General features: G+C 38.5%; 1 protein-coding gene and 1 pseudogene across 17 annotated transcripts; one reads left to right on the plus strand and one right to left on the minus strand.

The window, feature by feature from the left end:
* Positions 1-896: 896 nt before the first annotated feature.
* LOC146466514 (uncharacterized) lies at positions 897-22,605 on the plus strand. Of its 16 annotated transcripts, XM_085127103.1 has the most exons (12): positions 897-932; positions 1,070-1,170; positions 1,279-1,344; positions 2,744-2,810; positions 13,426-14,086; positions 14,946-15,041; positions 15,428-15,523; positions 15,720-15,815; positions 17,021-17,116; positions 17,312-17,407; positions 18,948-19,043; positions 19,436-22,605. In XM_085127103.1, exons 5-12 carry the CDS (start codon positions 13,456-13,458, stop codon positions 21,715-21,717), a joined length of 3,489 nt encoding a protein of 1,162 aa, XP_084983229.1. In that variant the 5' UTR covers positions 897-932; positions 1,070-1,170; positions 1,279-1,344; positions 2,744-2,810; positions 13,426-13,455; the 3' UTR covers positions 21,718-22,605. The 16 variants fall into 16 exon arrangements, with proteins under 16 accessions (XP_084983229.1, XP_084983237.1, XP_084983242.1 ...); XM_085127106.1 differs by having other exon boundaries at positions 909-1,170; positions 1,279-1,467; XM_085127105.1 differs by having other exon boundaries at positions 909-1,170; positions 1,279-1,392.
* On the minus strand, positions 8,948-10,011 carry LOC146466515 (uncharacterized; annotated as a pseudogene). The gene is made up of 3 exons (XR_014867957.1): positions 9,565-10,011; positions 9,241-9,424; positions 8,948-9,187 (listed from the first exon to the last, which is right to left on the minus strand). The product of XR_014867957.1 is annotated as an uncharacterized LOC146466515 (transcript).
* Positions 22,606-23,474: the final 869 nt, after the last annotated feature.

Here is a 23,474-nt window from a genome sequence, read left to right on the forward strand (position 1 = left end):
TCTCGCAATTTTTTTTTTTAACTTTTAAACATAAAGAGGATAGTAGGTTAGTGAAAGTAACGACATAAAAAAGATAGGTCACCGTGCTCGTTGAGGAGAAAATAACCATTTGGTTATTGCCTGGGCTTTAGCATCAAGGAAAACAGACCATGTTTTCGACTTGCGCGCGCTAATGACGGAATAAAGCCGAGCAGCCCAGCAAGCATTTCTACTCCGAAGCAAATTTGAAACGATCCCAATAAAAAATGAGAATGAGAGCGAAGTAAAGTCACCACGCCGGAAGTCGTCTCCGAGGAAACAGGAAAAAAAAAGTCGACTATGAGAACGAATAGCATCAAGAACCAGCGAATGTCTGGACTTTGGGCAAGGTTCTCCTCAATCGACCTCAGGGACAACTTCCATCTTCAAATATCAGCAATCGGAATGTTTTCCAAAACTGATTTTGTGCTCTATAACGTCTGCCGAAAAATAGCAGCTACTACGGGATACTGAAAGACAAGTCAGCTGATGTTTGTAATAAAATGATATGCAGTAATGGCGTGGACAAAAAAGAGACCTAAGAAATTATCTCATGAGCTAGAATAATGACAATTGAACGGTAAACTTAAGAAGATTTGGAGAGAACCATAGCTATTAACCCCTCAAAATTCTTCATTGACACCCTGACCTTGACCCTGACTTTGAAAGTCATTTGGATTTTACCAAATTTTCTCAGTGAGGAGATCTGGGTACGAGATTCAAGGATTACGTCGGCACTCACTGACCTTTTTCTGATCTTTTCAGTCTAATGATTTGTTTGATTTACATTTCATCTCAGTTTGTCACGCACTGTTTGCAGTAAGCAATCACGGCTGGGTGAAACATCTTCACTGTTATTGCAACCTGGCTTAGCCGTGCAAGTAAAGATGACTTTACTGAGCGTTGTTTATTGGGTAAATGAAAATCAGTACAGTGTGTCGTAATTGTTTGTATGTGTGTGTGTGAGGTGTTTTTTCTTCAGATTTTTTTTTTTTGGCGTGACTTTTTGTCGTCTTCCTGCCCCTGATCGTACGCCCCTAATATTTTTCAGGGTGCGGCTTGACGTCATGACGCGGCTGAGCTGATAAATTTCTTGAATTGTTTTTCGAGGAGCACTGATTTGGCTTGGGCGGAAACATTCAACAACTACAGGTATTACTAATGATTCCAACTAATTCTCTTGTCTCCGCATTTTGTCCATATTGAGCTGATAAATGCAATTAATTAAGTTTGGGGTTGAATATCAATTCTTTGTTACAGGAACACACTGAGTTCTACACTGCAAACAGATGGATAATCGCAGCGCGGAAGATTCGTCTATTCCTGGTGAGAAAGATATGTGGAATGATCTGGAATGAAATTTACGACACGTAGGCATGTTTGTTTGATGATATTGTAAGCGGTAAAGTTTACCGTAGTTATCTTTTCAGCAAATTTGATTCTTTTAAGGTAAATTTACTGTTTAGTGGTCGATTTGTTCCCAGTAGTTCACTTGCATTTCCCTGAAAGCGCTCGAGTAAACAGATGTAAACATACATTCCGTTGCAGTCGATATCCATAGTTGATCAGATCATCCGTGCAGAAAACTGCATCAGTTCATTCGACGGCCATTCTCGTTTCGAAAGCTTTTGAGTACTGAGCTATATTGGTGGATACGAGAGGTTCTCTAGAGGTTTCATAAATCTTTTTGCGTGAAAAACTTTCCAACATCTTTTTGTCATCATGTGAACATTCGTCTTGCGGAAACAATATGGACACCTCGCGTGATTTGAGAAACGTATCGATTAACTGTAACTCTTTAACTTTGTGGTGACTCCAACCAGATTTGTACCCAGTTGAAGAAATATTTTGGATTTCGTCATTAAGATAGTGAGCTGAACGCTCGTAAATTCTGACATTGTAAGATCTAAGAAAAGATCCGTTTTAGCCGTGATGAGCTGCTGCGTAATTTAGCAAGTAAAGTTTGTCGAGCTACATTCATATTTTACGAGGCCACCGATTCTTCTACATGTTGACGCTTCTGGAAAAGTGCATTTTTTTTGGTCAACTCGGTGACTTTTCTCTCAGGCTTTCTCTTTGGAGACCGTTTGTAAAATGTGCGGATCACTTTTTGTAAAGTGATCAGTGAAAAGCCAGATGCAGCGAGAGACAAGACATTCTGTACTACTGAATGCGAGGAAAAGTGTTTTAAAAGCTAATTCTACGCTGTGATTTCATCACCACTCCCCATGGCCTGTACAAAATTACTTATCATTTGTTAAACTGAAGGAGTTTTGTTTTGCGCTAATTTTTAGCGTGACTTTTTACAATAACATTCAGCCGAAAGCGTTGAGGAAGCTTGCATCATGTGACGTCGCTGTGTGATCACCTGATCATCACGCGATCAGGCGCCCCTTCTGTCTGGTCTGATCACCTGATCATCACCGATCAGGCGTTCGATAAACGATTATGTCGACCTTTCTTCTTTCAAGGTGCAAAAACCAAACGCTTTAGATCTTTCATTCACGGTTACGTAGAGACATTCATCCTGTATAATGTGACAAAAATTGATTTGTTTACCAATAAGCACAGGTAGTGTAGATTTATAACGTTTACACGAGTATTTTGTTACTGCTAGTTTAGACGGATTTATTTATTGGTTCTTTTGTACCACTCAGCACTCAGCCTTGTTCCTCGGCCTCGATACATAATGAAAGCCTCATGATTATTGCTGTGTTTGTTGCAGGAATATAACACCTTGTCAGTTTGACGTTTGCTCTTTCTTTGGACGTGGAGAGTGGCTTCTTACTAAGGTAAGAGCGATAAGTGTGATGGAATTTATTATTACGACACCAAAGAAATATTTGTGTATATTTTTTGTCTGTCGCGATCCACATCTTTGTGACTCAATCGTGAGACAAACGATTAACTCAACTATCGGTTTGTCTGTCTGTTTTCAAAATTATATTTTGTTACCAAGTTTCCATTTGTTAAAGATGAATTACTGTCAGTAATATCACTGAATCCACTGATTTGCTAAGTACGTGATCAGCCTTCCAGAAATTTGAGTAGTCAAATTAAAGTCCATCAAGTTTCATTCACATGTTGAGGTTCCGTCTCTTGTCTCGTCTCTTGGTTTGGGTCGGGTATCTTTTGTGTTTTTTTACGCGGGATGCCCTGAGGGGGCATACCGTGTCTAAAAACGGGTCGATTTCTTTTTTTTTTTCTTCGTCGTATACACAAATCGGTACATTAATTTATTCATTAAACTCTCCCCTCTCCTACTCGGGATGTATTGTTCTGATTGTCTTCAACAACAGCAGGCCAATCAAAATCCATTCTTGTCGCTTATATCGCGAGGGAGGGGACCCACTCACCCTTACCTGTGTGACGTCAACGCATCATTTGATTTCTTAATTAAAAGTGCATTAAATTGTCGCGCCATATTGTTTATAACATGTTCTGGACTCAAGTGTGCCGTTTTCAAACGCAAATTTCACCATTTTGAAGCGGGAAATCGAAAGAATAACTTCTAAGAAGCACTCGACATTTAAAACAGTGGAAATTGGTGAGTTCATGGCGAAGGAATCGTGCTTTCTTTGACAGTCTTAGACCACGACACGAGACTGAAAAGAGGTCATTGAGAAGCTTACGTTATCGTAATGGTATTCCACACATTTCCGGTGAAAGTCTGAGTCGCGTAACACAAGGTAAACAACGTAACGCGATCGTCGTGACTCAAACTATTCCATTAGCAAGGATAGTTTTATCAATCGGCAAAGCATACAGTTGGAATAAATGAATCAGCCCCAGCATCACGCGTAATGCCAGTGTAGCAGGCATCTTGTTTCTTCATAGTAGTCACAAATCGCCACATTAATTTATGCATTAAAATATGTCCTCCCCTAGTAGGGATGTATTTCTCTGATTGTCTTCGACAGAAGTGGCCCAATCAAAATCTATTATTTAGGCACATATCACGTGAGAGGGGACCCTCTCATCCCTTTCTGTGTGACGTCAAATTATCATTTGATTTATTCATTAAACCTACATTAAATTCTGCCCTCTCCCAGAAGGGATTTATTGTTCTGATTGTCTTGAACAAAAACGGCCCAATCAAAATCCATTATCAGCGCGTATATCACGAGGGAGGGGACCTACTCATCTTCACCTGTGTGACGTCAAACGAACATCATTTAGAAGGTTGTTTTCGTTCAATGGCGGCCACATGTATGAATTTAAGACTCTGATCCGCCGTTTTCAGAGAGAAAACAAACATTATTCAAGCGGTAAATTGAAACAATAACTTCCAAGTAGTACTCGACAGTTAAAACGGTGGAAATTGGGAGAGTTCACCGCAAAGAAACTACGCTTTTAAAAACAGATCGAATAATTCAACGCGGAGGAAACCAGACCAGTTCAAGTGGGGATTATGACGTTATCGCAGAGTTATTTCCGGTATGATTCCCAGTAACACAACGATAAACAGTATCACGCAGTCTCTCTGAATAAAACCATTCATTATTTCAACTGCAAAGGGAGGATAGTTTTTAAAAATCTGCGAAGCATACAGTGGGGAATAAATGGGGCAACATTAAGCATTCCGTGTATATGCCAATTAAGGGCATCTTGTTGAAGATGAATGGAACGCCTTGCGTGAAAAAGATTTATCGAGAAACATTCTCATTATAGTGAGAGTATAGTTAGCAAAACTAATTCCACACTTTTTGCTTGATGTTCAATTCATTGTTATGGTCACAGTACTAAACACAGAAAGTCATTCCAGAGCCACGATTTTTTTGAAATTAGGCAGTTTATTGAATCCTACATATATATAAACACGGAAAATGACTAATTCTACCGGTAATTACGATTTAGAAATGAATCGCATAGCTATTAGAATTCTCGCCATCTGATTGGCTATCGAGGTGAGGAATTCAGAGTGGAATTGCGACTTGAAAGCAAGGTTGATCGATATTGCACCACAGCAACGCGTAGCCTCTCATAGCAATGCAGGCAAAATTGGAAACAATTATGTTTTCAAAACCTTTGTCTCTGTTTACAAAGCAAAAACCTGACCAAATTAGTAAGGAAACAAAAGATTTTCCTTCTTTTAATTTAAATTATGACTTCCTCGAGAGATTTTATAAGAAGCCGCTTACGCTTACGAGCACGAGAAATCGGCAGCAGTCTATCGCGAAAGAAAAAATTGTGGAAGGAAGAGAAGCAAGCAAAAGCTTTGCGATTCAAGGAAAATTAACCACCTGACTCGTGAATTCCACGTTTAATTTCACTTAAAAAACTGATATCGCACGAATCGCTTCGCAATTCGTGCGATAACGGTTTTTCGCGTGAAATTTAACGTGGAATTCCCTCGTCAGGTGGTGAATTTTCCTATAAAACGATGATGATAACTAGAGGCCCATCACTCCAAAACTGTCCGATTTGACCTGTCTGTTTACTAGAAGCATGTAATCAGACAGGTCAAATCGGACAGTTAAAAAACCAATGAAAATCAAGTAGCAAATGCCACTAGCCAATAAAATTTCACTACGTGGGACATGATAACCAATCAAAATCAATAAAAAATTGTGACCAAGTAAGCTGTCCAGCTTCAACTGGAAAAGAAAAATGGAGGAAACTAACTGGTCCAGTGACTTTTATTCAGAGATTCTCGCATTTTATTATTGGCACAATTAATTGGTAATAGGACTTCGTGTCGTACAATTCAGGGGTAATCAGGCTTGTAATTTCAAGTCGGCCGAGCGCGTAGCGATTTACTCCCTGAATTGTACGCCACTCAGTCCTAAACACGGAAAATGACTAATTCTACCCGGTAATTACAATTTAGAAATAAACTATGATAACTAGAGGCCAATCAAAAACCTGTACAATAAGAACACAAATACAGTACATAAAACAGAAACGAAATTGTGAAAACAAAAAATCATAACTGCCTTGGAAGTAAGTGGTATGTGATAACTTATAAAATGATAACTTGAAAAAGTGAATTAGTGGACTGCAAAAGCTCTGATGTCTAAATGATAATGATGTGAGCCAATTCTAGTACTGAATTACATGCTAGTTATGAAGCAGTACTCAGTTCTGTAGTGATTTTACTCTACATAGTGGAATTTTATTGGATTGCTGTAGTCTTATGACTTACATGCTTGGTTGCTCAATTGCTAAAAAAGAGAATCTCTATGCCTGTGCCTGAACCCAACTTTGAAACTGCTGAATGGTTGTCATGTTTAGATTCATATCTTGCATCCAAGTGACGTAGCGTGTCAGTTTAAACTTTAGATACCTAAATGCCTATATCAAATTAAAGCTTATAGAGCTGGCTATCAAACTATACCATATGAAATAAAATGAATTGTGAAATTCTTCACGACCTCTAAATCGAGCCTATGAATCACCTTTTCAAAGCCACATTGTGTAGTTCCAGAAAATATCCATACCCCCACCACGGAGGGAATTTCAAATAGGACCCCCCCACCCCCCAGGATTTTCCATTTTCGAGGTATTTTTTTAACCCCCCTACCCCTTCGGAAATTCCTCAAATACAGAATACAACCCCACCCCCCTCTGGAAAAGTTTTATTTCAAAAGAACGCCTCAAAAATCAGTTTGATGTGAACATTTCAGAAATATCAAGAACTGTCTACACGAGGAGAAAATATGCGTTATCGAAGAGTGCGCGCGCTGTTCAATTTCACCGGTAGAGTTTGCCAAAAAGCTCTTGATACTGAAATAATTGTTGTGTTTTATATTTAACTGTGGTCATTGACATCAAACTCTACCATTAGCTTCGCTGAAGATTTTAAATCTAAATTGTTGGAGTAAGTTCGGGAATGCAAAAATGTGTTTTCATTTAATTTGCATATGTCATGTAATGTTTACGTTCCTATGCAAATTTGTAGGAGATCAAAAGGATTATCGCTTTTAGTTCTACTCAATCAATATTTCTTATGGTAATCATTCAGTCTAGTTATTTTAGTCAATAGTTTTCCTATTGAATCGGAATAGCTTGGACAAAATAAGCATTAGCAAGGCAGGGAGACAAATTGACCTTTCAGATCGTAACTTGAAACCGCAGACGAAATGGAGCCGCAAAACGAAATTAGCATGTTCACGTTCTTATGCAAATTTTGTATGAGATCAATAACGCATTAAAAGAATGTTGAATTGGCTCTATTTTGCTGAATTTTGGCATGGAAATTAAGCTAATATTTTTGGACTTTGAGTTAAAATAATTTGGACAAAATAAGTTTTAACACGGGTCAGTTTTGACAAACTGATCAATTGACCCCGGGAATTGACCTTTGCCCGTAGCTTAATTTATACAAAAATAACAAACAAATATTTCAATGTTTTATGTAAAATTGGGGCTTTCACTTTATCGCCATACAAAAATTTCCCTTTTAAACATTGGTACAAATTCAATTGTAGCCAGTGAACAATATTTTTCTACACAAGAAAGTTTCACAAACAACAGTTTTATAATAACTGAGTCACGCAACGCAGACAAAGATTTCTTCACTTGGACCATGGGCAATAGGAAACGTGGGTTTCGACTAAATAAATATTACATTTATCTCAAATATAGTTGAATTACTCACAATAAAGTAGTCTTCAGGCTTTTCTGGTCGTTTCTCCCCATTTATTTCTTGTAGAACAGACCTAACATTCTTTATCGCCAGCAAAAGCTTTCGTTAAGTCTTGGTAACCGTGCCGTGTTTATTGAAACCCTAGGCGCGGCCGCTCGCGAGCTCAGTGGCCGCGCCTGGGATTTCAATAGGACGAACGGTTACCAAGACCGAACGAATGCTGAATTTGTTTTGAGTCAAACGGCGCGTTGTTACTTGCTAATCAGGGCTATTTTACAAGAAATAAATGGGGAGAAACGACCAGAAAAGACTAAAGACTACTTTATTGTGAGTAATTCAACTATATTTGAGATAAATGTAACATTTATTTAGTCGAAACCCACGTTTCCTATTGCCCATGCTTGGACTACTTCGCTTACAAAGGCTTTTCGGAGAAAGGAAACATGTTTTGAATGTAACAAGGGTTTCTTTAAAACAGTTAAAGGGCATGTAAACCCCCAAAATGCGAATTTTTCTGGTCACATAGTCATAAAGTACACATTTTCAGTATGCGGAATCTGTAACTCTTTTTTTAAAACGAGCGCGTTTTCAGTTGAAAAAGGCCGCTGTAAATTTGAAGCGCCCGCCATTTTGATTACGCCATCTTTTCCGTGACGTCACGAGTGGATCTCTGCCGACAGGAAGTGAACATTCTCCCTTCCCGACCTTTTGTAATACGCACGATGTCTACATAAATTCCAGCAAATATTCATTTATTCTCTTATTCCAATATGGCAAAGCGCTGTGTCGCCCAGGTTTGTGGGATTCACACAAAACAGGATATTCCACGTGTAAGTTTCCAAGAGACTTCAGTCAAGGCGACAGTGGATTAAATTTGTTCAAGTCTTGAAGCGGGATGATTTTATAGAGCCGACAAAACATTCAGTAATTTGTGGCGCTCATTTCCCATCGGACTGCTTCGAGGGTGTATATATATATATGAGAAATGGGTTTTAAAAAGTAGACGGATTTAATTCCCAGTGCTGTACCGACGATTCAACAAACGCCACAGCCGAAAGCCTTATCAGAAATGCGTAAGCGAACAATGGAAAGCGAGGAAACAGAGCAGACGGCTGGGAAATCTAGTAAGAGGTCACGAGAGAGCAGAGCTATATCAAAAATCGCAATCGCTTCGGAAATAACGTCAAGACAGTAAGAGACGCTTGTATCAAATTGTTCTTGTATTTCTGAATAGACAATTGACATTTATCAATTTTTTGACAGACATGCATCTCTTTAATGTGTCGACATACCGAAGAAACCTCAGTGAAAGTTGGAATCGAACCCAAAAACGGCATTAAATCAGGGCAATCTGTTATAAATATAAAAAGGTTTTATTCGTCTTTTTCGTATGTTTGGTGGCGTTAACTCCGTGTACGAAGAACCAAAATCCGCTTGAAATGTACTCCGTATTTTGTTGACCTCACAGGACAGGAGCGCAACCATCACATTTCTGCCGAGATAGCCCCAACACCAACGAACGGCAATGTAACGAAATTTCCTAAACGAGACAAAAAGAATAACTGATAACTGTGCGATTCCCTATTAACTTTGTGATTTTACAGTGAGAGAAAGGTAATGTGATCAGCACGTACAAAGTGCTGTTGTCGGAATGCGTAATACGCAGTTTTAAGAACCCAGACATCAAGGCAATTGTACCGAAATCCTGGATGCTTGGTTATACAGTGCATTTGCACTGCTGGTTTCTGGTCCTCTACCTTTCGCCAAATTTGGCCGATTTCTACACAGCGAACGCTCTCGTGGGTCGTTGGCTCGCACCTTATTATATTAAACAAGAGAAAAACAACAGCATTAATAAACAAGATTCACGGTAACTTTCAGTTAAAAAACTCAATTTCTGTCTTTCAAAGGCGTAAAAATCATATAAATACCAATGAATCACAACTCGAAACAATTACTAGTCTGTCTTTCCAAGACGATTCGTCTCGCTTTCGCCGTCTTCTTCGTTTGATTCAGGCTGCATATCATGCCGAACTCTGCGTGGCTCAAAGCGAAATGGACGAGCTCCGACATCCACTCCAGTTTCTGACACTTCACCAACATCGCTGTCGTACAAATTACATTCATTCGGGCTGTTTTCATCGGATAAAATCTCCTCCGAACTGCTACTATTTTCTCTTGCTGCCATAATAATTTCAGTGGTATTCTCAATTGCGCAATGTTTGTGTTCAACCGCTGACGTCACGAGCACTCGCTATTGTTTTAACCGGAAGTGAACTTCCCACAGTAAATGTCGTTTTTCTCCTTAAATATTTCGAATTGGCAAGAATAAGTCGCAAAACTGTTTTTAGCACCACTTTTTACATAATATGAGATAAACTTGTGTTTGGGGGTTTACATGCCCTTTAAACAAAGTTACGTCTTCGAGAAAGAGCCACGAAGTTGCTAAGTTGGTAAGTTACAATTTTGAACAACAATGTCTGACATGAACGTGAAATTGACCCTCTGGAAACTTATCCAACCATTCACCCCTCCCCCCCTCTGGAATTTCCTGGGCCATTGACCCCCCCACCCCTCTGGAATTTCCAATTCCCTCCGTGGTGGGGGTATGGATATTTTCTGGAACCACACATTTCAAAACAGCGCTAAAAATTTGACAATTCATTTATTTCAAAATTCTTTGTATACTTTAATAGCCAACTCTATAAGCTTTATTAATTTTGATGTGAGGGTTTAGGTATCTATTATAACTATAGTTTAAACTAGACATGCTACATTGCTTGGATGGGAGACAACCCTGAAGGTATACGGTAACCGTAATGTATTATTGGTCAACTCTTACTTTCATTATGACTTTGAGTACATTTGCACTCATATTGAAGAAAATAGTTTAAATTTCACATCATCAGGGTGAATCACAGAACACAGTGAGCATTTAATGAAGGTATGAATTGCTCTTGAGTAACCATCTACTGAAACCGAATTTTTTATTTTGATTAAACTATCTGACAGGAATGTCCAACATGGTCTCGCAAAAAAGCCATTAATATTTACAATAAAAATCTGCAGCTCAGGCTCATAATCGGAATATTGTAAGCCCTATGGTTTCTCCTAAGGCATCCTCACCACCTTCTCTGTAATATATATTTTGTTGTACTCTTATTTTGCTTTTTTATAATGTGCGTGATAAAACAAACAAACAAACAGTATTGTCTAATGGCAATGGTTGTTTGAATTCAGGGTGTAACCAAATGACTGTGTAAACAAGATGCCTATACTGGCATTTACCTGTGATGCTGTGCATGGTTTATTTCAATTGTACGCTTCGCAGATTTTAAAGCAATATGGCTGCCACGATAGTCGACAAAAACATCCCCTCTAGGGAAGAGCAGAATTTAATCCAGGTTTAATGAATAAATCAAATGATGATTTGACGTCACAGAGGTAAGAATGAGAGGGTCCTCTCCCTCGTGATATAAACGCCAATAATGGATTTTCATTGGGCTGCTTTTGTTGAAGACAATCAAAACAATACATCCCTACTAGGAGAGGACTGAGTTTAATTAATAAATCAATGTGCAGATTTGAAGCTACCATGAAAAAAAGAGATAGGGAGCCCATTTTTAGACACGAGTATCCCGCATAATTAAGAGTCACCTGACACCCACGTTTTAATAGCCTTTTTATTTGACATCTGTTGATCCTTACTAACAAACTTTAAGGTCCTTATAGATAATACTCGATACTAATCAGTACTTGTTAATTGTTTAGTTAATTTAATCGATGGAAATTGGTAATAATAGGGAAAGAGGAATTTTACATATGCAAAGTTAAAGGGGGAAAGTAACAGAATTCATAGGAATCAAAAAGTCTAGTGTATTACAATGTATGGGCCAATTCTATGAGAAAAAAGAAATGGCATGTGTCATATTGATTTGATGGATGGTAAAATTACCAGAAGGAAATGTTCAGAAGGTTGAGTTTGTATGTATGATAAACACAACAGTCAAGATGGCTGACCAGCTGTATATGCAAAAGCACTGTTTTAATTCCTCGTCTATGTCACGTTATACACAAATGTTTGGTTCCATAAAATATCCATACCTCCCCCACGGAAGGGATTGGAAATTCCAGAGGGGTGGGGGGTCAAGGGTCCGGAAAATTCCTGAGGGGAGGGGGGGGGGGGTGTTGTATCAATAATATATTTGTTTTTTTCCAGACCGACCGGTATGTTCAATTTTCGTTTGTTTGCATTTTGCTCCCGAGTAGTGGACGCAAAAATAAATCTTGCACAGCACAAAATAAATATTTTCATCGTGGTTAGGCTTGATTTCTGTCGCCGCTCCAGTCCGGTCATTTTCCTGAACAGCGGCTGGTACGCAAAGCCCATGTTGTGGAAAAAAGATGAATAAATCCTGTAAATTACACTCGCTTGATCTGCCACACATATTTAATTAGGTACTTCTGTCACTTTGAGCTATAGCGTCTCTGCTGGCAGACATTTACGTCGCATTTTTTCGTTGCCATTCCCCAGCGTGAAAAATATTGTTTGAACTTTATTCCGTAAGGTTATCGCACAGTTTCCCCAAACAATGTTGCGATAATCAAAGTGTGGCTGTATTAAAGCTTGATATATTAGTTGTAAGGTCGCTTGAGGGACAAGGTGCCTTATTCCTTTTATGGCCTATACAGTTTTATGGATCAAAGATCGAAGGTTTTATTTCCTGACACAAAAATAACAGTTACTATAAAAGAACGGCTTGTAGAACCCTATCTCATTGGAAAACATCAAAAACAGCGGAATCCAAGAAAGATTAGATTTTCCATGTAATCTGAGACACCATATTCTTTCTGAAATATGTAAAATTTTGGCGCGGAAATTTGATACTGTTTTCATTGTTTTGTTTTTACTGGTGCAGTGTTAAGCATTTCTTTCCCCAGCGCCCTTGAATGTGAACTTGCATTTTGATATCTGTTCGTTTATATTAAGTGTTGCTGTTTTGTCAGGATAATGAAGTGGAATTGGTTGTAATGAAGATATGCATTTTTGATAAGTACGTTACCACGTGGCACACGACTTCTGCTCATATGTTGGTCACAGTATACGCTAATTTACTAGAAAACACACGTAAGCATCAAAATTCGGCCTCTTGAACAATAAATAAGCTTACTTCTTGCTTTTACTAGAAATAGAAATATTTCCAAGGGGTGTGCGAAAAATTGGAATTTCCGGACGGGATGGGGGGGGGGGGGGGTGTATTTTGTGGGCTGATTTTGGAAAATCCAGAGGGGAGGGGGGGCCCTATGAAAAATTCTTTTCGTGGGTGGGGTATGGATATTTCCTGTAACTACACAATAATAATAAATTATGACAAATAATAAAGCGCTAGGGTGGTCTAAGCATTTATGTCACATCGTTCCCTTTAAAAAAAATGAAATAAATCTGCACCTAAAAAAAGGAAAATTAATGATGTCTCAGTCCTGGGATTTTTCAATGAAAACAAAAGCTGAAAATGGTTCTTAGTTGCTAGTTTGGTCTAGAGGTCCAACCGCTCTGGCTTTACTACTCGTCTGTCACTTTGGGTAACATAAGGCTCTGAACTGTCCGTCTTCGGTGGTTCAGGGTCATGGTGTTGCTCCTGGGGTAGAATTACAGGTGAAACTGTTTGAACACTGTTCATCCAACATTTGCCCAACATCCATAATATTGAACTTTTGTTGAACTAACCTTGGTCAAATGTTGAAACCATTTAAACGGGCCTCAATAGTAACATTGAGTTTTTCACTATATAATCAAAGGATATTAATTGCAATTTTAGGTTAACTGAGTGGTGTAGTCTCCATATATCATGGCTTCTGCTGCCTCTGCACTATCTGCTTCCACCCAGGAGACAACAAATTATGCTCGGCTCTGCCGTCTCGTGGTGGATGTGGGCTGTCAGGCACTGAGGGACACATTTGACAGAATACATCCCCCAGCAGGTCTTCCTGGAGTTTTGGCGTCACAAAAACCCACACTGCAGACCTTAAGAAGTAAGCGGATTTTAAATGCTTCGCAGTGGGACACTCTGTATCCCACTGTTCATCCTACATCAGTATCATCAGCAAATTTTGATATCACCCTTTTGGTGTTGTTGCTGAGGAATATTTGTCATCTGAGTCCTCCCACTAGTACTGGCAGCTGGGACAAACTCCCTTCAGTGTCAGATGGGACCATGGAAGCTAACATAGTCCGAGTCAAATGTTACAGAAACATGATCTATGGCCATGTGACCCAGGCTTCTGTTGATAATGTAACATTTGAAACCCACTGGCAGGACATTGAGAATGCACTGATAGGCCTAGGAGCAGATTCAGCCACTGTCAATCGTCTGAAGCATGAATGCATGGATCCTGCCACTGCAAAGCGCTGTCAAGAGATGATGGAAAGGTGGAAGAAAGATGATGATGACATCAAGGACAAACTTGATGACCTGCAAGGTATAAATTTTTACTGAGAATTAAATATTTGGTTAGCATCATTTTCACATTACGTTCCACTGAAAGGTCAGGTAGCATTAAAATTAATGAGTATGTGCATACAAAGATCACTTGCTGGTCTTGAAGCTTAAGGATGTTCATGATTACCCTAATTTATGTCCCCTGAGATGAGTGGCATTTTTTCCAATCAGTAAATACATACTCAGTGCAAGTATATGTTTTTCCATTTGAAAGCTACTAGCTTAATTTCAATATCACCATTTATTGAGGAAGTTGTGGTTTTTAAGAGAAACAAGTTTAAAACAAACTTCTAATCAAGATTGCTTTGTATATTTCTAAGGTAGTAATATAAGCGCTATACTGGCCCCTATTTAACCTATTGTAATGATTCGATTTACTGTGTTTATTCGTGTATAAGTCGACCTTTTATGAACAAAAAGTCAGGCCAAAAAATCGCCCTCGACTTATGCATGAGTCATGCACAAAAACCTGACTGGTCAAGCAATCCAAGATTACCTGAGGTTGATTGGGAACACCGAGTTTACAAAACCAGTTTTAATTGCCCTCAAGTTTTGTCACTTTTCAGCGCATTCTTCGTAAAAAAAAGTGTGAAATAATAATTGTTAAGTGGTTTAAAAACAAACCTAGTGGAGATTTTTTATTGTCAATAATCTGCAGAGACATTTTTCTTAGAGCTTTGCTGCTATTTTTACGGTGCTATACTTTTGTTTTCATTCAACGATTATGTTAACTTAGTGACCTAGTAGCAACGGAGACAAATAAAAGCATTTATACTTCATCAACTTTAGCTTAAATTGACCTGAATGTAGCAAACTTATTAATAAAAATATTTTTGTAGGACTTGTCAGGGATGATCTCGAACAGGTGAAAAGTGATATAAGAATTATGAGCGACAAGCTGGAGACCCTGAAGTCATTTGAAACTGGGGATAAAGGTCAGTTTATCAGCTCATCGTGGGCTTACACAGGGCACTTCGTGTTACACTTGGCGTCTTGGGCGGGGAATTGCTGCCTGCGGCACCCCTTCAGCCCTGTGCTGGAGCCCCGTCAGGGAGGGGACATCTTGACATTCTGGACTGGATTTTACGCCAGGACATTACCCCAGGTCGATGTCTGCCTTGCAGTACAGGCATGAGGCACCCCCTCGGCATGGCGCCATGTGCCAAGGCCCCTCATCCCTTATGCGGTCGGTGGGTCCTATCCCCATCCGAGCCTTGCCAGTACATTCCCTGCCCAATCTTGCCCATCAATAATTATTGTCTGTTGTGTTTATTGCGTGCCTTTACATAAAGCAAAGTTATTAATAAAATTATTTTTGTAGGACTTGTCAGAGATGATCTCGAACAGGTGAAAAGTGATATTAGAAATATGAGCGAGAAGCTGGAGACCCTGAAGTCATTTGAAACTGGGGATAAAGGTCAGTTCCAAGAGACTAACTCCTAACCCTAGCTAGCTTCCCTATTTTTTGCAAAATTAATAAAATTTTAAACATATTTACTTAGTAATTTTTCGTCAGTTTTGATATTGAATGGTAGACAAGTAAAAGCATTGTGCTCTATCCACTCTAGCTTAAATTGACCTAAACATAACAATTAAGTTACTACTCTTTGTAGAAATCATCAGAGATGATCTCAAGCAGGTGAAAAGTGCTGTAAGAAACATCAGCGAGAAGCTGGAGACCCTGAAGTCATCTGAAACTGAGGATAAAGGTCAGTTCCAAGAGACTAACTCCTAACCCTAGCTCCCCTATCTTTTGGAAAGTTAATAAAATTGTATATAGTACTTAGTAATTTTTCATCAATGTTGATATTGAATCAGAGACAAATAAAAACGTTTAACTTTATCAACCTTAGCTCAAATTGACTTGAACATAACAAAGATGATGTTGGCAGCAAAAGGAAGGTGATTTTCAATGGACACACTCTGAGTCCTGTTAGAGAGAGAGCTTTAAAACCATGAGAGAGGCAGGTCCTGAATTCCATACCTGTACAACTTTTTCAAAAGACCATCATGAGGAACATTGTCAAAGGCCTTTTTCAGGTCAATAAACACTGCTGCCGTCACAAGCCCTTTATCCATATGGCCACAAATTTTATCCCTAAGGAAGGTAACAGCCAACTGAGTAGAATGATCTGCGCGAAAGCCCGATTGATAAGGCGAGAGGAGAGAGAGTTCTGATAGGTAGCTATGTAGCTGATGGAAGACAGCTTTCTCCAAAATTTTCGACAGGATCGGTAAAATTGATATAGGCCTGTAACTGTCTAGTTCTTCTTTGTTTCCAGATTGAAAGGGGCCGTATCATGGGAGATCGATGGGAGATATCGTGATTTTTGGCCAATATTCACTAAATTTAAACTTTGAACATTGTGTTAATTAATTTCTCAATCGTAATTTAAAGAAATGTTAATAGTGATTCTAAGACGAAAGGTTAAACCAAAATGTAGTACAACCGGCGATTTTTAGTACGTTACAACAGCGAAATTTGAAAACGTCCGCCAGACGTTTTCAAATTTGAACCCCTCTCTATCTTGGTCATCTGCCGGCGAAAATATCCTTGGATAGTTTCTTTGCATTCTGATAGTCTTTAAATTGAAATTTTGTCATTATATCTTGGCTGCTATCAACCAAATAGCGTCTTTCCGATTTTCGATGTGTTACTAAAAATAGCGTGATACTGTCCCTTTAAACAAGGGTACAATCTTTGCTTGCTTCCATTCAGACGGGACCAAAAAAAAGTTTATATTGAAATACAAGCTTTCGATTCCCTCTTGGAATCTTTGATGATTTTGATTGATTAGATAATTGATGATTACATATAGGAACATTCCATAGCAACAATATAAAGTAGTTACTATAATATTATCTAGTTCCCAGTTAAATTGACTTGAATGCAACAAAGTTGTTTGTTTCCCAGAAATCTACAGAGATGATCTCGAACAGATGAAAAGTGATATTAGAAACATCAGTGAGAAGCTGGAGACCCTGAAGTCATCTGAAACTGAAGATAAAGGTCTGTTTCAAGAGACTCAACCCCTAATTCTAGCTCCCATATCATTTGAAAAATTAATTAAATTGTATATAATACTTGGTAATTTTTCATCAATTTAATATTGAATGGGAGACAAATAAAAGCATTTATGCTTTATCAACTTTAGCTTAAATTGACCTGAACATAGCAAAGTTATTAATAAAATTATTTTTGTAGGACTTGTCAGAGATGATCTCAAACAGGTGAAAAGTGATATTAGAAATATGAGCGAGAAGCTGGAGACCCTGAAGTCATTTGAAACTGGGGATAAAGGTCAGTTCCAAGAGACTAACTCCTAACCCTAGCTCCCCTATCTTTTGAAAAGTTAATAAAATTGTGTATAATACTTAGTAATTTTTCATCGATGTTGATATTGAATCGGAGACAAATAAAAACGTTCAGCTTTATCAACTTCAGCTGAAATTGACTTGAACATAACAGAGATGATGTTGGCGGCAGAAGAAAGGTGATTTTCAATGGACACACTTTGAGTCCTGTTAGAGAGATAACCTTCAAACCACGAGAGAGGCAGGTCCTGAATTCCAAAACTCTACAACTTTTTCAAAAGACCATCATGAGGAACAGTGTCGAAGACCTTTTTCAGGTCAATGAACACTGCCCCCCTCACAAGCCCTTTATCCATATGGCCACAAATTTTATCCGTAAGGAAGGTAAGAGTGAACTGAATAGAATGATTTGCGCGAAAGCCCGATTGATAAGGCGAGAGGAGAGAGTTTTCTGATAGGTAGCTATGTACCTGATGGAAGACAGCTTTCTCCTAAATTTTCAACAGGATCGGTAAAATTGATATAGGCCTGTAACTGTCTAGTTCTTCTTTGTTTTCAGATTTAAACAAGGGTACAATCTTTGCTTGCTTCCATTCAGACGGGACCAAAAAAGAAGTTTATGTTGAAATACATGCTTTTGATTCCCTCTTGGAATCTTTGATGATTTTGATTGATAAGATAATTGATGATTACATATAGGAACATTCCATAGCAACAATATAGTAGTTACTATAAGTTAGTTCCCAGCTAAGGTCATTCCCCTAAAATAGAACCTATACTCAGATTTTTTCCAAACTTTGCCCATGTGTTGTTCACTATATGTAAACCGCAAAAATGAAATAAAAAGAGGGGGTCACCATGCTTGTTCTTCAGCAACGAAGCATTGAAATATGGTAATTTCTGCAAGTTCGGACCAAAAGAACTATAATAGAGCATTTGCCAAAAACAGGAATTATTTTCTAAAGAGAATAGTTAACGGCTCATTTCATAGAATTTTTTCCCTGTTCATAAATCATTTTCAATGTGAAATCTGTTTGAAAACTATTCCTAACCCAGTACTACTGAGATATTCAACAAAATAATCTAATTTGTTACCTCTGAAGGTAGGCCAAAATGTCCATTGGCTAGATATTGGGCGCAAAATTTGATATTTCTAACACTAGGATTTTCCTTAAATTTTCACGGTAGTTGGCAAACAATATTGTAGTCAAAAAACTGAAAAGAGAAAATAGGTTCGCCGGGTTACTTTTGCAGATATTTCACAAAGCAGAGGTAAATCGAGGTTCAAAACTTGTTTCTCTGCGAAGGGACTGGGGCGAGTCTTATGAAAACACCTTAATTTCCGCGCAAAATGCAAATTAAGGATTTTGTTGTTAGATGCAAATCAGATTGAGTGATACTCAGTAGTCAGCTAGAAATGAGCGTATTTTTTTTATTTTGCCATTGTGCGCAGTAGAGTTGCGCACTGCAAAACAGGGGAATGACCTTAAATTGACTTGAATGCAACAAAGTTGTTTGTTTCCCAGAAATCTACAGAGATGATCTCGAACAGATGAAAAGTGATATTAGAAACATCAGTGAGAAGCTGGAGACCCTGAAGTCAACTAAAACTGAAGAAAAAGGTCAGTTCCAAGAGACTAACTCCAAACCTCCTCATTAGGAGTTGACTTGTGCAAATCTTCCTTTTGTAACAAGAGGGATGCTTAAGAATTAATAGAGAAGGTTGAACAAAAAAAGGCAGCATCGAGACAGTAAATGTCTTTCTTTTACATAGTTGTCCTTTATTAAATCAAGTCCAAAGGAACATCAAACCCGCAAAATTGTTGATATTTTGTAGCTTATCCCATGGAAAAAACTGTTGAATTTTCTCTTCGCCCTATACCCCACTTGGGAGCCTGTTCACAGGCATATATCCAGTCTGCAATTTATACTGACCGTAAAGCAAAAACAGGTGTGAAGGGTCTAAACAAAACCCGATATAGTATTTTGCTGATAATTTTTTTTTTACTTTTAGATGGTTCGGAGGCAGAGTATATTGACCCAATACGTGAACTGTACAGAAGAGATCTAGGATACCTTGATCTTTTCCCTTGGTGTGAAGGAAATTTCTTCTTTTCCCTTGAAGAAATCTTCACCCGGCTCATAATGCGCAACAAGGATAAAACGAGAGGAACATTGACGGAAAAAGTTGTGGAAATGTCTGCTATCTTTCAACCACATGAAAACTGCTCCAACCCAAGGGCAGTGTTAATTGAGGGTGACCCTGGTATGGGAAAAACCACATACTGCAACAAACTTGCGTTTGATTGGGCCACCGGTAAAGCAGGAAAAGATTTTCTGAAATTTAAACTGGTTCTGTTGGTGAGATGTTGTGACATCAATTCAAACCTTCAGGACGCCATTGCCGCTCAAGTCCTGCCTTCAGATATTGAAGAAGAAGAGCGAGAGAAATTCTTCGACTTCATTAAACACAATCAGTCTAATGTTTTGCTTGTCCTGGATGGATTAGACGAGTTACCGAGTGGTAAATTGCCAGAGTTACAAGATATCATCAAAGGTAAAAGTACAATGCTCCATAAATGTCCCCTTGTGGTTACAGCTCGGCACGAGGCTGGCATAGAAGTTGTGAAATACTGTGACACGCTACTGGAAATAGAAGGATTTACCTCAACTGATGCCAGTGAGTTTATTAAAAAATTCTTTGAAGGCAAGGGAGAGCAGGGAGCAAAAACGGCCCAAAATCTCTTAGAGAAACTGGAGGACGATCAAAGCCTAAAAGAACTGATCGCAAATCCCCTCAACATATCACTTATCTGCCTTCTTTGTGAAGACTCAGAGGGCAAGCTTCCCGAAAGTGAAACCAAACTTTACTGGGAGATTGTAGAGGATGTCCTGAGAAGATACAAGAAAAAAAAGAACTTACCAGAAACGAGTAAAAATGTCATTGAAGAGCACAAATCACAGCTAAAGCAGCTTGGCTTGATAGCATGGAAGGCTCTACTTGAAAACAAGAAGTTTTTTGAGAAGAATCAACTTGAAAGTCACACAGATGACATCCCAGGGTTCGGTTTCCTGTCATGGCAGCGTGGAAGCAGCAGGCGAAAACCACATCCCCAGTACTCGTTCGTTCACAAGAGTTTTGAAGAGTGGTTCGCTTCCTTTTATCTCTGTTGCCAGCTGATGTGTGGAGAAATGAGTCCTGAAGATTTAGCTGCTGACGAGAGATATTTCTCTGAGCATGCTGACCTCAAACAAGTGCTGCTGTTTACATGCGGCATACTCGCGCAAGAATCAGAAGACAAAGCAACGGCTCTTATCCAGAGTTTGGCGGCTCACATCAACAGACATGAATATAAAAAGTTTGTTGTTGCAGTGGAGTGCATTAAGGAATGCAAAAAAGAAGGTAGTAATTTTCATTTAGATTTGGCACGTACTTTCGGTAAGTTTCTGACAGTTCAAAGTGTATCTGTCCCATTTAGAAATTTTGGTTATGTTGAGTGTGATGTCATTGCTAAGATGCTTACTGAGAACACAACTGTGACCAGGTTGAATTTGTCTGGCAATAAACTCGACAGTGAAAGCGCTGATAAGATTTGTGAAGGGTTGTGTAATAATTATACTCTGGAATACTTGGATTTGTCTGGCAATAAACTCGACAGTAAATGCGCTGATAAGATTTGTGAAATATTGTGTAATAATACTCTGAGAATCTTGAATTTGTCTTACAATAAACTCGACAGTGAATGCGCTGATAAGATTTGTGAAGGGTTGCGTAATAATAATACTCTGAGAGAGTTGTATTTGTCTGGCAATAAACTCGACAGTAAATGCGCTGATAAGATTTGTGAAGGGTTGTGTAATAATACTACTCTGATACGCTTGGATTTGTCTGACAATAAACTCGACAGTGAATGCGCTGATAAGATTTGTGAAGGGTTGTGTAATAATAATACTCTGATACGCTTGGATTTGTCTGGCAATAAACTCGACAGTGAATGCGCTGATAAGATTTGTGAAGGGTTGTGTAATAATACTACTCTGATACGCTTGGATTTGTCTGGCAATAAACTCGACAGTGAATGCGCTGATAAGATTTGTGAAGGGTTGTGTAATAATAATACTCTGATACGCTTGGATTTGTCTGACAATAAACTCGACAGTGAATGCGCTGATAAGATTTGTGAAGGGTTGTGTAATAATAATACTCTGAGATTCTTGGATTTGTCTGACAATAACATAAGTGATCCTGTTCGTAACAAACTCAAAGCAGCACATGGTGACCGTATCGATATTTAATGTCGTCAAAGTTTAAGCGCAATTTTCATCTGTATTTTTGAAACAAAGTAACCTCATTTAAATCTCCAATAACAAAAGTGTGTCAGTGCTCCGTAAAAACTAAAATCTTACGGTAAGTTCCAGCCGACAAGAAAAGATTGAAAAACATCTTAGATAAAATTAATTTTGGTGCAAATTTAATATTACAAGAAACCTGGTTCAATGCGGGATGGTTTCTGTCTTAATTGAAGTGTGAATTATGTCATATAATCAGATAGACCGGTTTGTGGACAAAGAAATAATTAACAAACATTACATTGCAAACAAACACATTTTATTACTTCTCAAAACTCACCTACACAGAATAAAAGATGGTGAAGAAAGCTTATCACTGTTTCTCCGTTAAAAAAAGTTCTTTTACACAAGGTTAAAAAACCAGGAACAGCTTGAAGTCAGACGTCAATCTTAACCTCGTTGGGTTTTAATCCTTTTCTCTTCCACTTTCCAACATTGCTAATTTACATGTAATTTCCTCAATTCTCCATCTCAACTTCTTAAGAAGTGAACAGTCCACAAAGTGCTAATTAAACTCCACACAGACTTTTTTATCCATATAAACATCCAAGCTTATGTTTCCATCAATGCTGCTTTAAAAAGTTCTCATTTATCATTTTATCGTCTCAGAGGCATGAATCCTGTCTTTGAACACAAATACGCCAAACCCTGTAAAACTCAGACTGTTTTAGTTCAAGGTGAACTGTTTCTGCTGCAGGTGCAGCCGCCATCTTGGATCGAAATCAACCAATCAGAGGACAGAGCAAAAGGAGCTGTTTCCTCTGCAGTACGCATGTCCGCCATTTTGGATCAAAATCAACCAATCAGAGCACGGCAGCAAAATGAGCTGTTTCCTATGCAGTACGCATGTCCGCCATATTGGATCGAAATCAACCAATCAGAGGACAGTAACAAAATTAACTGTTTCCTATGCAGTACGCTTGCCCGCCATTTTGGATCGAAATCAACCAATCAGAGGACAGTAACAAAATTAACTGTTTCCTATGCAGTACGCATGCCCGCCATTTTGGATCGAAATCAACCAATCAGAGGACAGTAACAAAATTAACTGTTTCCTATGCAGTACGCATGCCCGCCATTTTGGTTCAAACAGCGTTTTAAAATGAACCAATGACGAGAGAGGAACAGAATTTGGATCCCCTTTCACTCAGAAGCTTTACGTGAAAATCTGTTTTCCCCTATTTTGGGGAACACTTTTCTGAAAATTAGAATTTTTCACTTGCGTTAAAAGTAGCGTTGGAACCCAAATTATTATAACAGAATCAAAAAGATATACTTGAATCTCCAATAAGGAGGACTTTCATTGTCATCTCTCCCTTGTGTTAATCTTGTGCAAGATCGTAATGTAAGAGTTTAGTTTTTACGGAGTGAAAGCTACGCAGAGGTTTATAAATTAAGAGTCAGAGTCATTTTAATTTAGTGTTCAAAACACAGAGCAAGTTCATATGTAGAAGCGGTATAGCCAATCAGTCATCTTTTGGGTTTATCCTTATACCATTTTCTTTCTTTTTTTTTTTGGTGAACCTTGTTTGTGAATTTTGATGAGTCACATACGAGACTGAGAAAACTTCAAAACTTCCGTTTTATATTTAATTACTTGATATAAACAAAGAAACAATACAATGATTGCTTCACTCAGTCGCAGGAGTGCTCGATGCAAAAACATGCACAGCGAAATTACTTGATATAGAAATTCTATCAGC

Source organism: Pavona decussata, unplaced genomic scaffold (assembly GCF_977016875.1).
Source record: "Pavona decussata unplaced genomic scaffold, jaPavDecu1.1 SCAFFOLD_143, whole genome shotgun sequence".
NCBI classification, from domain to species: domain Eukaryota; kingdom Metazoa; phylum Cnidaria; class Anthozoa; order Scleractinia; family Agariciidae; genus Pavona; species Pavona decussata.